Raw genomic sequence first — 17,093 nt, 5'->3', positions numbered from 1 at the left:
AAAATTCATCAAAATTTACTTGTGAGTTTGTATTTAATAAAATTAATTAAAATCTATATCAACTGTAAATAAATGACTTAATGATGATATATTGGAGTTTCAGCTTTAGCATCAGTCCTTCAAAAGAACACCCAGGACTGATCTCTTTTAGTGAGATCAGGTTGGGAGTTCACTCCCCAATTAAAATTCTCTTATTATTCATACTTTTGATATATTGCCTCTATCTGGTACTACTTTATTTCTAGACATATATGAAAAATATACCAGTGCAACTTTTGGAATTTTTTGTGCAAATTTTATTAAAGAATGAAGAGTAGGAAATCCCCAAAGTGATCAAAACAATAAAGAGGTGTATATTGTATAACTTTGAAAACTATTTTGAAATTATTTTTTTAATTATTGATTTCATATTTAACTTCATTTTGTTCAGATCTTTTATACAGTCACTCTGTCGTGTCTGACTCTTTGCAACTCCATGGACTGCAGCATGCCTGCAGTCTTCTTTGTCCTTCACTATCTCTAGGAGCTTGCTTAAACTCATGTCCATTGAGTCAGTGATGCCATCCAACCATCTCATCCTCTGTCATCCCCTTTTCCTCCTGCCTTCAATCTTATCCAGTGTCAGGGTCTTTTCCACTGAGTCGGCTCTTTGCATCAGATGGCCAAAGTATTGGAGCTTCAGCTTCAACGTCAGGACTTCCAGTGAATATTCAGGACTGAGTCCCTTGAGGATTGGCCAGTTTGATCTCCTTGCAATCTGAGAGACTCTCAAGAGTCTTCTCCAGCACCACAGTTCAAAAGCATCAATTTTTCTGCGCTCAGCCTTCTTATGGTCCAACTCTCACATCCATACATGACTACTTTAAAAACCATAGCTTTGACTAGATGGACCTTTGTTGGCAAAGTAATGTCTCTGCTTTTTAATATGCTGTCTAGGTTGGTCATAGCTTTTCTTCCAAGGAACAAGGGTCTTTTAATTTCATGACTGCAGTCACCACCTGCAGTGATTTTGGAGCCTAAAAAAAATAAAGTCTCTCACTGTTTCCATTGTTTCCTCATCCATTTGCCATGAAGTGATGGGACCAGATGCCATGATCTTAGTTTTCTGAATGTTGAATTTTAAGCCACTTTTTCACTCTCCTCTTTTGCTTTCATCAAGAGGCTCTTTAGTTCTTCTTCGCTTTCTGCCATAAGAGTGGTGTCGTCTGTGATTGCATAGGCCAATTTATGCAGTTTCTGATGGGCGTTTGACTTTGATGACCAAATGTTCTATTGTATCTGCCTAGAATGTGTCTTTAACAAATAAATAGTACTCTTTCCCAACCCTTAAGGAGTGACCTGTATTTTGTATAAGAAATAGCCCTAGTGATCTGCACATTTGTAGAGATCAAGTGTCTGAGATAACTTTTAAAAAAGAAATAGCTAATTCTTACTCACATTTGAAAACTCACTATCATCAGGTGGTTTATTAAGACAGTATATTTATGTATCTCAGGTCATATCCATGGGCCCATGTCCATCATAAATCAATATATCCTTTAAATATTATGGACAAAATCAGTTTCAAAAATAAGATTTTATTTGTGGTTTGCATTAAAACATATTATTCATTGCAGTTACAATTAGATCCTGGGGAAAGGTATGGATTACTTAAATGAAAAGCTGCATGAATTGAAAAGACTGCCTTCAAACACCAAATAATACAGTCTGCAGAGAAATAAAAAACAATATTGTGACAATTTAACATTTTGATTACATACTTTCTCCTGTGCCATGGGCTTTCATTTTAAATTATAGTAAATAGCAGTGTTCTTATCTTTCTTTGATCTCTATATTTAATTATTAGAAATGCACAGAACAAAGACATAGAAAACATAATATTAAGAATAAATTACTAGAAAGAAGTAAAATATCAGTCCCATTTTTAACATTTTCACTGTTTGTTATTGGCGATAATATTTAACTTTCTAACTTCCTGTTTATTTAGAAAATGGGAGTCAAAATACTTATATCACATGGTTGTCATAGGATGCAAAATAATTTCAGGCTTCTGAGGTAAGGGAATCTGCCTGTCTGTGCATGAGATGCAGGAGAGGTGAATTCGATCCTCAGGAGAAGGTAGTGGCAACCCACTCCAGAACTCTTGCTGCTTAGCATGAGGTATAGCAAATAGTAAAAGCTCAAGAAACATTATATCTTGATATGGGCCAGTATTCTTGCTTATAAAATCCCATGGACAGAGGAGCCTGGCAGGCTGCGGTCTATGGGGTCACAAAGAGTCAGACTGTACTGAGGGACTGAGTGAGTGTGCATGTGCATGCGCGCGTGCACACACACACACACGGTAGACTGAGAATTCTTAACAACTCCCTATTATACCTGAATTTAATTTTCTTTTCAAGCATTACTAAAGAAGAGATAGCTATAATATGATTAAAATGCTAATAACCTCAATAATTTGACAATGGGTAATGTTAAATACTGGGAATAAGTTTGCTGGCATTAGAAGTCTGCACATTTTCCCAGCCACCTTTTCAAGGCTTCTCTGACCTCACTGTTCCTCCAACTGTAGATGAGGGGGTTCAGCACAGGAGTAAAGATAGTATAGAACGCTGACACAACCTTGTCATGGTTAGCTGACCTATAGGATTTGGGTCTCATGTAGATAAAAATGGCAGGTCCATAAAAGAGTGCCACCACAGCTAAATGGGAGGAACAGGTGGCAAAAGCCTTCCTGAGGGCTTCTTGAGAACGCAAATGGAGAACGGCAGAGAGAATGAGGCTATAGGAAGTCAGAATGAAGGAAAAGGGAATTAGGAGCATTAACACACAGCAAGCGTACATGGCATTTTCAAAGACTGATGTGTCAGCACAAGCCAAACGCACCAACATGGGGGCCTCACAGAAGAAATGATCGATCTCATGAGCACTGCAAAATGGGAAGCTCAGTGTAGTGGCTGCTTGCATGAGCCCATCAGCTGCCCCCAGGAACCAAGAGCCCAAAGTCATTTGAATACATAATCGCCAGTTCAGGAGTACAGGGTATCTCAGTGGGTGGCAAACAGCTACATAACGGTCATAGGACATGGCGGCTAGGAGGAAACTCTCTGCACCACCAAGCGTGAGTGAGACAAAAATCTGCAACCCACAGCCAGCAGGAGAGATGGATTTGTTCCATGTCAAGTAGTCAGCAGCCATTTTGGGCACGATGGAGGAAACTAACATCAGGTCCATGAGGGAGAGTTGGCTCAGTAGGAAATACATGGGCCTGTGGAGTCGGGGGTCCAGGAGAATCAGGAGAAGCATGAGGGCACTGGCCATCAAGGAAGCAATGGCCATTGTCAGCACCATCATAAATAGAAAGAGGTGGGATCTTGTGTGCTTAAAGATTCCTAGGAGAATGAAGTCTGAGGTTGTATTTCTCTTCTCCATGATTTCTGCTGGATATGACACTGGAAATGAAAAAAAAGAAAAGGTAAGGGCTTTTATTATCCAAAAATCATAACTTCTGGGTATGTAGTGGATATGGGATCCAAGGACCTGATTCAAAGCCTTACTTCCTGTTTATAGTGAGTCTTCTTGACCTATCATCCACTTCTCTATAGGGGAATGTTAACAAATGTTAATATTTTAAGTAAGGTCAAGCTATATAATTCAGAGAATACTGTATTAACTAATTGAGATGATAGATTAAAATAGATCAAAAGCAGAAAACAATGTGAAGGATTAAATAATTGTAAATAGTTACTTTGACTATACATTTTGTATTGTTATTTTATGCTCTTAATATGTGTAATGAAACCAAATTAACTTATTGAGGAAATAAACACTCATTTAGAAATTTGTCATCTATATTTTTTTAATGACAGGTAATTTTTTCTAAATGTTGGAAATTGTAACATATTCGATCTAGTTTTTTTAATATATAACAAGAAATTATAGTTCCTAGGACCATGAAATGGAACGGATTAATATAAGTGAAACAAAATTTCTGCATTGAAGGGAGATAATATCCTCAGTAATTGATGAAAATGTCCTTTTTTTTCTTTTTCTCACTGAATCACTATTTCTATTTACATGATTTTAAAATGCAGATATTCTAGTTCATTACTCTGTCCTCTGAAATCTTCAATGTCTTCCCACAACACTTATTCTCACAAACTTATTTCTCCAGCTTACTAAGGCTTGGTGACAAGGCCTAAACACCATTTCACTGCAAAGTATACTGTCACAGAGACTTCAAATCATCAGGTGAATATGACAGGGAAGCATGAAAGATCTTTCATGTTAATAAATGCTCAGAGGAAATACCAATAATTATAATGAGAAGTAACATTACTAAAAGGACAAAGAAGCAATTTTAAAGCAACTTCATTACCATGAAGTGTAATTATTAACAAAATGTAAAGATACTTTGGAAGAAAAAACACTTTATTTTAAAAATACCTAAATTCAAATATGTTGCTTGTCTTTAAACATAGTTTTTAATATTCAACAAAAAAGAACCATTTTCGTGTGCTGTGTGTGCTTAGTCACTCAGTCAGTCTGACTCTTTGAGACCCCATGGACTGTAGCCTGCCAGCACCTCTGTTCATGGGGAATCTCCAGGTAGAAATACTGGAGTGGGTTGCCGTGCCCTTCCCCAGGGGATCTTCCCAACCCAGGGATTGAACTCAGATCTTCTGCATTTCAGGTGGATTCTTTACCATCTGAGCCACCAGGGAAGACAAAACCGAAATGACTGAGATAAATGAGTACAACTTCATTAGAAAGGATTTACAGGTTGAAAGCCATTATAATAGAGTACAAGTAAGAATTTTTTTAGTGTTTACCATTTTTAAAGTTGATACTAAGAAAAAAAATGTAAATTTATAAAGAGCAGAAGAGTATATAGCTGCAAGGAACCAAAAATCCCTTGTTATTAGCAGAAAAAAATGCACAAATGTGCCATTTAAAAAAAAAAAATAAATGTAACATTTGCAGATCATGGCATCTAGTCCCATCACTTCATGGCAAATAGATGGGGAAACAGTAGAAATAGTGACAGATTTCATTTTTGGGGGGCTCCAAAATCACTGCAGATGGTGACTGCAGCCATGAAATTAAAAGACACCTTGGAAGAAAAGTTATGACCAACCTAGACAGCATATTAAAAAGCAGAGACATCAATTTGCCAACAAAGGTTCACCAAGTCAAAGCTATAGTTTTTCCCGTAGTCATGTACGGATGTAAGAGTTGGACTATAAAGCAAGCTGAGTGCCAAAGAATTGATGCTTTTGAACTGTGGTGTTGGAGAAGACTATTGAGAGTTCCTTGGACAGCAAGGAGATCCAACCAGTCCATCCTAAAGGTAATCAGTCCTGAATATTCACTGGAAGGACTGATACTGAAGCTGAAACTCCAATACTTTGGCCACCTGATGTGAAGAACTGACTCATTTGAAAAGACCCTGATGCTGGGAAAGATTGAAGGTGGGAGGATAAGGGGATAACAGAGGATGAGATGGTTGAATGGCATCACTGACTCAATGGACATGAGTTTGAGCAAGCTCTGGGAGTTGATGATGGGCAGGGGGTGACTGAACTGAACTGAACTGAAGGTTTGCAGACTTTATTTCTGATATGGTGAAGAAAACGTCACCAAATCTTTAGAGATGTAATGATTTCTAAGCCTGTTGTCTAGATTTTCTCGTTATTGATTATTACAGAGAGAGGTAGTGATGATGCTTTCTGTTCTAAAGAGTTTGATTTTGTGAATATCTTAATTCTATAAAAATTATATGGCCATCATAGCCCACTTCTTGCAGAGAAATCATGACAGCATACACACTGCTGCTGCTAGCAGTCTCTTTAAAACACCTGCAGAAAAGTAGTGCTAATGGCTTATTAAATCACTATTTGAACCACAAGAACATTCACATTTGAATAGACATAAAACACATATTAACACCAGTATCTTTTGGAGTCTTGTTTAAGCATCAGATACCAGAAAAATAGGTATTCTACTTTACCCAATCAAGGCATTGTTAAACTTTGTGAGTCCAAATAACCCCTATCTAGTATACGCAGTCCCTTGTGGTATGCTGCTGCTGCTAAGTCGCTTCAGTCGTGTCCGACTCTGTGTGACCCCATGGACGGCAGCCCACCAGGCTCCCCCGTCCCTGGGATTCTCCAGGCAAGAACCCTGGAGTGGGTTGCCATTTCCTCCTCCAATGCATGAAAGTGAAAAGTGAAAGTGAAGTCGCTCAGTCGTGTCCGACTCTTAGCGACCCCATGGACTGCAGCCTATCAGGCTCCTCCGTCCATGGGCTTTTCCAGGCAAAAGTACTGGAGTGGGGTGCCATTGCCTTCTCCACCCTTGTTGTATATACTCTTTAAAATATCTTTCTCCTATTTTTGCCATGAACCTTGAATTCAGACTCCTTCTGCCTTCATTATAAATTTAAGTTACACTTGGATTCATCTTACTGGTGATGAACAAAGACCATGAGACCTGGAATACAGAAGTCCTGGTTTAAGAATCATTCTGTCATTTTCTACATATGTGATAGGTCAGTCAATCTTGTTTGGTTTGTTTACTTAGGCTTAAAATTATAAACCTCCTAAACAGATTACTCAGATAATTAAAAGAAGACATTTTGTACATGACAGATTTTTGAAATAATTTCCCAAGTCATTTTGCAGACTCAGACAAAATTTTAAATTTTAATTTAATTCATCATTCAAGATCATTTGCTGCCATTTAAAAAAATTTTTACGTAAACAGGAGCTAGAAAATCTCCTGTTGATTTGATAAATTGATTTGATAAATTGATTTGATAAATTGACTGAATGCTCTGGCAAATTGAAGGTGACGTTCAAAGGCAAAACTGAAATGACAGAGATACACACATACACATGCATGCACGCATGTATGTGTTTAAATTAAATAAGAATAAAACTTAGAACTATTACTCTTTAAAATGAAAAAATAGTAAAAGTAAATAAATCTGTTATATTTGTTTATTGTTTTAATAAATTACACTGCTCAAAATTCAATATGGTAATTTAATAAAAATGTCAGCTTAAATGTATTACATAATTTTTTCAGTTATATAGACAAGGAGCTTCATCTTTTTTTTCCTAAATATGATACAAAGTATGTTTAAATGAAGAATTTTTGTAATTATGAATATATCAATGTATTTACTTACTATGTGAAATGTTTAGCTGTTAAATAAAAGGCTACATAAACTCAGCAAATTATGACTATGGACATGCCCTTATAAGTATTTCTTCATTAGGTCAATTGTGGACAAAATTAATTCCAGCATGTTATTAATAAATATGGTAAAAAATTAAAAAAAATTAAAACTATACATATTTTTTCCAGAAATTATAGAAATATTACTCCTCCAGAAATAGATGATGTATACTTTTTTAAAAAATATTTTAATTTATTTTTCCAGTCTCTTATTTTTAAACTTTTTTTCACAATAAAATGTTTTATTTAATTTATTTTTTTCTACAAACTGTGGCCTCTGATTTTATTTTATTTTAATATAAATTTATTTATTTTAATTGGAAGCTGTATACTTTTTTAGATGCACATGTATGTATCCTTCAGAGAAAGAAAAGACTTTAATTTTCTTTAAAGTAACAGAATATCTTGCCCCCCAATGTTTTATACTTACTTTGTGCCTCTTATTTGAAAAATATTTTGAAACTCCATTAATATCAAAAGTATGCCCTTTCTGATGCTGTTACACAAATTGATTATAGTCTCCCCCTATCCACACTTACTTGTAAACACTGGTAGAGATCATTGTCATGAATTACTGGGAGTTGCCCTTTATAAACTCCTTTTCTCTTCTGCCATCCTGCACTTCACAAAGAAAGTACCTTTATAGTCACAAGATATTGATATATTATGATTATTTCCTTAAAACTGTCCCACTGTTCAGTGAAAAATTACCTTAATATTAACTCAATAAATTGACTGCATTCACTTCCATTTCAAAATGACTTTTTAACTCACAGAGTGGACACAGCCCACAGCTTACATGTAGACAATAGGAAGGCTTTTATTTTTTATCATTTGTGGATGAAATTTTACAAAATTACTATGAAATTAAAAATTCAAATGTAAAGCATCAAGTACATAGCAAATATGAATCAATTGAGATGACTTCTTAAAAAATGAGTAAATGATTTTCAAACCAATTAGACTCACCTCTATAGAAGAGTCACAATCCATGAAATGTGCATATATACATATTTGATGCTCGATCTTTCTGATAGGTTGGCTACAAATGTTTGCTCATATGAGTGTTGAGGATACTGCTTTCTGCTCCTGGCTACGTGCCATATTTACTTAGCAGTCCTATATGACTGCTTAAAATATGCTACACCTACAAAATATCTTCCCTTGAGCAATGGCACTTGCAAAGGCAAATCTTCTATGGCAAGGGAACACAGATAAATGTTTCTTCAGAGTAGATGATGAAATGAACTAATTTACCTCCTAGGTTTTCATTAAAGCAAAAGAATCCTGAGTGGTAAGATGAAGCAATGTGACACTGTTGGGAACAGCAAATACAAGAAATTGTTCAAGGCAAAACTGGAATTCTGCTCCTTGAACCAAACACATGTGATTTAATTGCCTGAAATAGACAGCTCTACAAGAATGCAAACAATATTAATACTTTTTAAAACACTGTCCTGAGATACCAGAGTAGAAAGATTCATCTCTAAATCATTTTAAATTTGTGATTCTCAGAATTTAGGGAATAGCTGAATCACCAGAAGGGCTTGTTAATTACACTTTGAGAAATATTTCCTTTTGACTCTATCCTGAACTGGATGTCAGTGCTCCATAAACTCATCAATTCCAAATTTTGTGTGTGTGTTTAAATCCTTGTGTCTATTCCTTATCCATTTCACCATCTTGCATTACTGTAATGAATAAGCCCTGCCTTTCTTTTCCAGGAAATATGTGTAACATTGTTTACTTGGTAGCATTATTAGAAGGATTAAATCAAATAGTTATAAACTACCTGGAGAGGTATCTGGCCCATTGTAAATGCCGTATCAGTGTTTATTGTTATCATCATTGTGATTGTTTTGAACAGGGGAAAAAAAAATCTCTAAGGTAGTGTTTCTGTTGATATTGACCCAAGCATTGTGAAAAGTTATCTATAATAGAAAATAAGGCAAAGGGAAAAGAGCCTGTCATTTCTGTATTATCCTGGAGCATTGTTTAAGATGTTTGTTTAAAGATTGCTTAGTCTCTAGGTGAATGCCTCTGTTTAACTTACTATTTACTACTAAATATTTAAGGCCAAGAATTTGTGAAGTTGTGTATGAACATGTGTATTTGTGTCCAGTACAGATGCAAATAATTTCTGTCCAGTAATGCAAGAAATCAGCCAGCTTAACTAAAAACAGAAATACTTCACCATGTAAATTAAGTGGGAAAGGATCATTTCTTCAGTACATGTATTGTGAAAACTGGATACTCATATGCCAAATAATAAGGTAGAAATCCTATTTTACATCTTATACAAAAATCAACTAAAAATAGAGTAAAGGCCGAAATATAAGACAGGAAATTGTTAACTCCTAGAAGAAAATATTAGGAGAAACTTCCTTGACATTATGTTAGTAATGATTTTTTGGATATGGCACCAAAAATTCAAGCAACAAAAGCAAAAATAGGCAAGTAGTATCATATCAAACTAAAATGTCTTCACAGCAACATGCTGTTGCTGCCACTGCTAAGTCGCTTCAGTCGTGTCCGACTCTGTGCGACCCCATAGACGGCAGCCCGCCAGGCTCCGCCGTCCCTGGGATTCTCTAGGCAAGAACACTGGAGTGGGTTGCCATTTCCTTCTCCAAGGCAGGAAAGTGAAAAGTGAGAGTGAAGTCGCTCAGTGGTGTCCGACTCTTAGCGACCCCATGGACTTCAGCCCACCAGGCTCCTCCATCCATGGGATTTTCCAGGCAAGAGTACTGGAGTGGGGTGCCATTGCCTTCTCCATCACAGCAACATTAACAATCACAAAATAGGCAATGTACACAGTGGGAGAAAATATTTGCCAACTATATATCTGATAAGGAGTTAATATATGAAATATATAAGAACCTTAGTGAATTTAACAGCAGAAAAACAACTCAATTATAATACTGGAAAGAAACCTAAATTGATATTTTTACAAAGAAGACACACAAATGGCTAATGGGCTTATCATAAAAAGGGGTTCAGCACTCACTAATTATCAGGGAAATGCAAATCAAAACCACAATAAGATGTCCCCTAACACCTCTCAAAAGGGCTATCGTCAATAAATAAATAAATAAATAAATAAAATAACAAGGATGCAGAGAAAAGAGGCTCAAGCCTTGTAATTGCTAGTGAGATTATAAATATGAGTTTCCTATCACTTCTTTAAAATGCCTTTGACAAAGAAAATTTTTTAATAATAATACTTTTATATTTCTATTTTTTGAAGTGTTCGAGCTTCTTAATTTGGTATCTTCTCTGTGATCATGAGATATAGTCCCCTAATATTGCCTAAATTTTGTTCTGATATTGCTTTCCTTGAAAACTTTAATCTGTATAAAATCAAATCTGTGTATACTGTATTTTTCTTATTTAGTTTGCATCATTTTCAAATCAATTTTCTAAAATTTTTTCTAAATATAGTTATTAAAATTTATCTAGGGGAATTTTAAATCATAATTTTTCATAAATTTATTTTTTAATTTTAAAAATAATGTGCTTCAATAATAATATGTATTGAATACTAGCCTTTATAAATTTGTCTTTTTTTGCTTTTGGATTAGATGAAAATTGAAATACAAATATGAATAAATGTAATGATAACAAATATTATTTCCTTATTTCTCTTATTTAAGAGTTTATTAAAACTTTCAATATCTAATGACTTATTTTATCTAAAAATGTATCTATAGTTCATATTTTTGATATTCATTCTTTCTATATATTTTTTATTCTACATCATGTCTGCTTTAATTTCTGGTTGTTTGAAGAGTTTATTCTTCTATTGATGTAGCACAGCTTCACTTCAATGTGTCTTGGTCTCATTTACTTTCACTTTAACTTCTTGGACTGTATTTGAATTTCTGAATCTAAGAATTCATCTTTGGGTTTGAGCAAACTCCAGAAGATACTAAAGGACAGGGAAGCCTAGCATGCTGCAGTTCATAGGGTCCCAAAGAGTCAGACACAACTTAGTGACTGAATAACAACATTAAGACATTAATTCTTTAAGTATTATCTCTTCTACTTTAGAGGAGGGAGCAGATATATTTGCATTTTTGTGAAATATGTGAACATATGCATGCTATATTCTTCCTGTTGTTCAGTCTGTAAGTTGTGTCCGACTCTTTGGGACCCAATGAACTGTAGCATATGAGACTTTCCTGTCCAAACTATCTCCCTGAGTTTGTTCAAGCTCATGTCCATTGAGTTAGTGATGTCATGAAACTTCACCCTGTCATGCTCTTCTCCTGCTTTCAATCTTTCCCAGCATCAGGGTCTTTTCAAATGAGTCCACTCTCCTCGTCAGGTGTCCAAAGTGTTGGAGCTTCAGCTTTAGCTTCAGTCTTTCCAATAAATATTCAGGATTGATTTCCATGAGGATGGATGAGTTTGATCTCCTTGCTGTCCAAGTCACTCTCAAGAGTCTTCTCCAGCACCACAATTTGAAAGCATCAACTCTTCAGCAATCAGCCTGCTTCATGGTCCAACTCTCACATCTGTACATGAGCATTGGATAAACCATAGCTTTGACTCTACAGACCTCTTAAGCAAAATGATGCCTTTGCTTTTTAATATACTATCTAGGCTTGCCATAGCTTTTCTTCCAAGAAGCAAACATCTTTTAATTTCATGGCTGCAGTCATCACCTGAAGCTATTTGGGAATGCAGGAAAATGAAATCTGTCCCTGTTTGCATTTTTCCCCTTTTATTTGTCATGAAGTAATAGGATCAGATGCTATGATCTTAGTTTTTTGAATACTGAGTGTTAAGCCAGCTTTTCCACTCTCCTCTTTCACTCTCATCAAGAGGCTCTTTAGTTCCTTTTTGCTTTCTGCCTTTAGGGTGGTATCATCTGCATATCTGAGGTTATAGATATTTTTCCCAGTAATCTTGATTGCAGCTTGTGAGTCATTCAGCCCACTCTTTTGCATGATGTACTCTGCATATAAATTAAATAAGCAGGGTAATAATATACAGCCTTGATGTAACTCCTTTCCCAAGTTTGAATCAGTCAGTTGCTCCAAGTCTGGTTGTAACTGTTGTTTCTTGTCCTGTGTTCAGGTTTCTCAGGAGACAGGTAAGGTAGTCTGGTGTTTCCACCTCTTTAAGAATTTTCCACAGTTTCCTGTGATCCACACAGTCAAAGGCTTTAGTGTAGTCAATGAAGCAGATGTTTTTCTGGAATTCCCTTGCTTTCTCCATGATTCAGAAAATGCAGGCAGTTTGATCTCTGGTTTCTCTGTTCTCTGAAACACAGCTTGTATATCTGAATGCTCTTGGTTCATGTATTGCTGAAGCCTAGCTTGAAGGATTTTGAGCATTTCCTTGCTAGCTTGTAAAATGAGTACAATTGTATGGTGGCTTGAACTTTCTTTGTCATTGCTTTTCTTTGGGATTGGAATAAAAAATGACATTTTCTAGTCTTGTAGCAACTGCAGAGTTTTTCATATTTGCTATCATATTGAGTGCAGCCCTTTAACAGCATCATCTATTTGAAATAGTTCAGGTGAAATTCCATCACTTCCACTAGCTTTGTTCATATTAATGCTTCCTAAGGCCTACTTGACTTCACACTCCAAGATATCTGACTCTAGATGAGGGACTACACCATCGTGGTTATTCAGGTGATTAGGATCTTTTTTGTATAGTTCTTCTGTGTATTCTTGCCACCTCTTAATATCGTCTCCTTCTGTTGGGTCCTTTCTGTTTCTGTTTTTTACTGTATCCAGCTTTGCAGGAAATGCTCCCTTGATATCTCCTATTCTTGAAGAGATCTCTAGTCTTTCCCTTTCTATTGTTTCCCTCTATTTCTTTGTTCACCTGAGAAGGCTGTCTTATCTCTCTTTGCTCTTCACTGTAACTTTACATTCAGTGGGTATATCTTCCCCTTTCTCCTTTGCCTTTCATTTGTCTTCTTTTCTCAGCTATTTGTAAAGCCTCCTCAGACAACCACTCTGCCTCTTGTGTTTCTTTTTCTTTATAGTGGTTTTGGTGACCTCCTCCTGTACAGTGTTATGAACTTCCACCCATAGTTCTTCAGGCACTCTATCTACCAGATCTAGTCCCTATTCGTCACCTCCACTGTATAATCCTAAGGGATTTGATTTAGGTCATACCTGAATGGTCTATTGCTTTTCCCTATTTTCTTCAATTTAAGCCTGAATTTTGCAATATGGAGTTCATGATCTGTACCACAGTCAGCTCCAGTTCTTGTTTCTGCTGACTGTATAGAGCTTCCCCATCTGCAGCTGCAAATAATATAACCAATCTGATTTCAGTGTTGACCATCTGGTGATGTCCATGTGTACAGTCATCTCTTGGAAGAGGGTGTTTACTATGATGAGGGTGCTTTCTTGGCAAAACTCTGTTAGACTTTGCCCTGCTTCATTTTGTACTCCAAGGCCAAACTTGCCTGTTACTCCAGGTATCTCTTGACTTCCTACGTTTGCATTCCAATCCTTTATAATGCAAATGACATATTTTTTAGATGTTAGTTCTCGGTCTTCACGGAACTGGTCAACTTTAGCTTTTTGGAGGATTAGTGGTTGCGACATAGACTTAGATTACTCTGATACTGAATGGTTTGCCTTGGAAAAGAACCAAGATCATTCTGTCATTTTTGATGTCTCATTCAAGTACTGCATTTTGGACTCTTTTGTTGATTGTGAGGGCTACTCCCTTTCTTCCAAGGAATACTTGCCCACAGTAGTAAATAGAATGGTCATCTGAATTAAACGTGTCCATTCCCATCCATTTTAGTTCACTGATTTTTAAAATGTCAAAGTTCACTCTTGCCCATCTCCTGATTGACCACGTTCAATTTACCTTGATTCATAAACCTAACATTCCAGGTTCCTATGCATATTTTTCTTTACAGCATTAGGCATTATTTCACCACCAGAGAGTTCCATAACTGAGAATTATTTTTGCTTTGGCCCAGCCTCTTCATTGTTTTTGGAGATATTTCTCTGCTCTTCCCCAATAGAGCAGTGTGTGTGTGTGTGTGTGTGTGTGTGTGTGTGTGTGTATGTATTATATATTGTATATATCTCACTGGTATATATAGAGCAGTATATATATTATATATACCAATATTATCCTTTGATCATCCAGAGACCACTTGTTTGCTGATATTTTAATATGTAGTAAAATTGTGAGAAAAGACAGAAAGACAAATACTATATCATATCTCTTATATGTGGAATCTAAAATATGGCACAAATTTATCTACAAATTAGTATCTACAAAACAGTAACAGACTCACAGATATAGAGAAGAGACTTGCAGTTGCCAAGAGAGAGGCAAGAAGGAGAGGGATGAATTGGAAGTCTGGTGGTAGTAGATGCAAACTGTTACATTTAGAATGGATAAACAAATTTCTACACTATAGAATAGGGAACCATATCCAATCTCCTGGGATAAATCAGGAGTAAAAGAATATATTAAAAAAAATATGTATGTGTATAACTGAATCACTTTGCTATACAGCAAAAATTAGCACAACATTGTAAATCAACTGTAATTCAATAAAAATAAATAAAAAATTAAAATTTCAAAAAGTCTTGAAAATAATATTTACTTAATATTTGTTTAAAATTTCATATGTCTGTATTATGTTAGAGGTATATATTAATATTATATTATTAATACCCTGTATTAATAAGGAAATATTAATTTATACATCACCATATTTATATTAATTTGTAAAATATACAAAAATGTTTATTATCTTCAAAGTTACCATGAGATGCAGATGCTGGAATGCCACTGCATTTATTTCTGAGTTTGTAGCCACAATGATCATATCTACCATGTTAGTCAGTAATCTACTCCTGTTTTATTACAATTTTTATTATTTTTATATAATCATAAAAAGGTGATATCACTGTGCAATTCTTACACTTGAGATATAATTTATCTTTATATCTATATAATTTATTTTTACTTATTTCAGGTAATTTTTAATAAAGTGTTTTATTATTAAAGTTGCATTTCCAATAAGTGAAAGTCATTCAGTCGTGTCCAACTCTTTGTGACCCCGTGGACTGCATGCAGCACACCTACAGGCTTCCCTGTCCTTCAGCAACTCCCGGAGCTTGCTCAAACTCATGTCCATTGAGTCAGTGATGCCATCCAACCATCTCGTCTTCTGTCCTCCCCTTCTCTTCCTGCCTTCAATCTTTCCCAGAATCAGGGTCTTTTCTAATGAGTCAGCTCTTCTCTCAGAAGGCCAAAGTACTGGAGCTTCAGTTTCAGCATCAGTCCTTCCAATCAGTATTAGGATTGACTGGTTTAATCTTATTGGTATGATCATGTAACCAGGTAGTAGAAAATAAAAGTAGAGACAGATAGAAATAGGATGTGACCCACACCTCTGGGAAGTCCCCTCATTGATTGTAGCCCGTCAGGCTTCTTTGTCCATGAGGATTCTCCAGGCAAGAATACTGGAGTGGGTTGCCATGCACTCCTCCAGGGGATCTTTCAGACTCAGGGCTCTAACCCAAGTGTCTTACATGTAACCTGTATTAGCAGGGGAGTTCTTTACCACTAGCATCACTTGGGAAGACCACTTGAATCATAGTACTTATCAACATAATTTCATCATTTATTTTTTCACTTTAGTTAGCCCACTTAACTCCAAAATGTCAAATTTTCTTATCTCAATAAAGAACTCACTGTTTTCTTTATATATTTGTAACATAATGTCCAAGATCCTACATATTTAAATGTTTTGCAGACCAGTGTTAAGTTTTTTTCTGTAATTTCAATGACCATACACTGAAACAATCCTCTCTCTTCACCAATGTAATGCAGAAATACAGCATGATCTCATTCTCATTCAAATTATAACACTTATTTGTAGATAAAAAGAGCATAATTGATGCTAATATTGTTGATAATTAAAATTATAAGATATTGGAAAGCAGAAGGACTTAAATAGATATTAATATAGCATAACAGTAGGAAAGGCAAAAAGATATGACACCAGAAAATGAGATTTCATTCAGGTTGGTAAGTGTCCAATACTTACCAACTGATATATCAGTTGTATAGCAGTATATACAACAATGTATATACCTCACTGGCCAGCTTTCACTAACCTGTTGGGAGAATCTTTATCTCTACTCCATGATTATGGCATTTGAAAACAAGGAATGCTAATCTTTGGCACAATGTTTTGCAATTACTTTTCATTGAAACTTTTAGATTAAAAAAATAAATAAATAAAATAAAACTAAGTTGGTTTCTGCCACAAACCAACACAATATTGCAAAGCCATTACCCTCAATTTAAAAAAGAGAGAGACAAATATTTACAAAACTAAAACAAGCAAACAAAAAAACTAAGTTGAAGTCTAATACTTAAGCAAAAATAGTTTGAATAATGCTGCAGAAGCATTGCATCAAGCACTTACAAAGTGCTTTAAATATGTCTATACCCTTCAAGCTGACCATAAATTGTCCCTAGTAGAAGACTTAGTTCAAGTTGCGGTATATAAGGTAAATGTGCTCCCAGTGTTGTCAGAATATTAACTTCCCTCTGATTTAGTAGAGCACAAACTCTTCAAACTATAGCTTCTGTGTAGAGTGATGTTATTACATATCCCTGTATACACTGGAAAGAATCTTTAGAGCAGAACAGATAGTGACAGTTAGAACAGAGTGGTGCATCCATCATTCACTCATTCAGATGGTGTGTTTTTCCTTCTTTCTGTTTCCTTTTCTTCATTGCCTATTCAATGGCAGACTCTGTCTGGATTTAGAGTAGAATGGGGATAAGTCCACTGATCACTTTCTTTTCCTTCCTATCTCTGGACAGAAATCATATAC

General features: G+C 35.5%; 1 protein-coding gene across 1 annotated transcript; it reads right to left on the bottom strand.

Annotated features, from left to right (window-relative positions):
* Positions 1-2,502: 2,502 nt before the first annotated feature.
* LOC109561239 (olfactory receptor 2T12-like) lies at positions 2,503-3,432 on the bottom strand. The gene has a single exon (XM_019963625.2). It carries the CDS (start codon positions 3,430-3,432, stop codon positions 2,503-2,505), a length of 930 nt encoding a protein of 309 aa, XP_019819184.2.
* Between the last annotated feature and the right edge of the window lie 13,661 nt (positions 3,433-17,093).

Source organism: Bos indicus, chromosome 7 (assembly GCF_029378745.1).
Source record: "Bos indicus isolate NIAB-ARS_2022 breed Sahiwal x Tharparkar chromosome 7, NIAB-ARS_B.indTharparkar_mat_pri_1.0, whole genome shotgun sequence".
Classification (NCBI taxonomy): Eukaryota; Metazoa; Chordata; class Mammalia; order Artiodactyla; family Bovidae; genus Bos; species Bos indicus.
Note: the sequence above shows the minus strand (reverse complement) of the source record. Positions and strands in the feature narration are given on the sequence as shown.

What these genes read in the sequence shown, in the direction of transcription:
- LOC109561239 (XM_019963625.2), bottom strand. Translation starts at nt 3,432, where the DNA reads ATGGAGAAGAGAAATACAACCTCAGACTTCATTCTCCTAGGAATCTTT.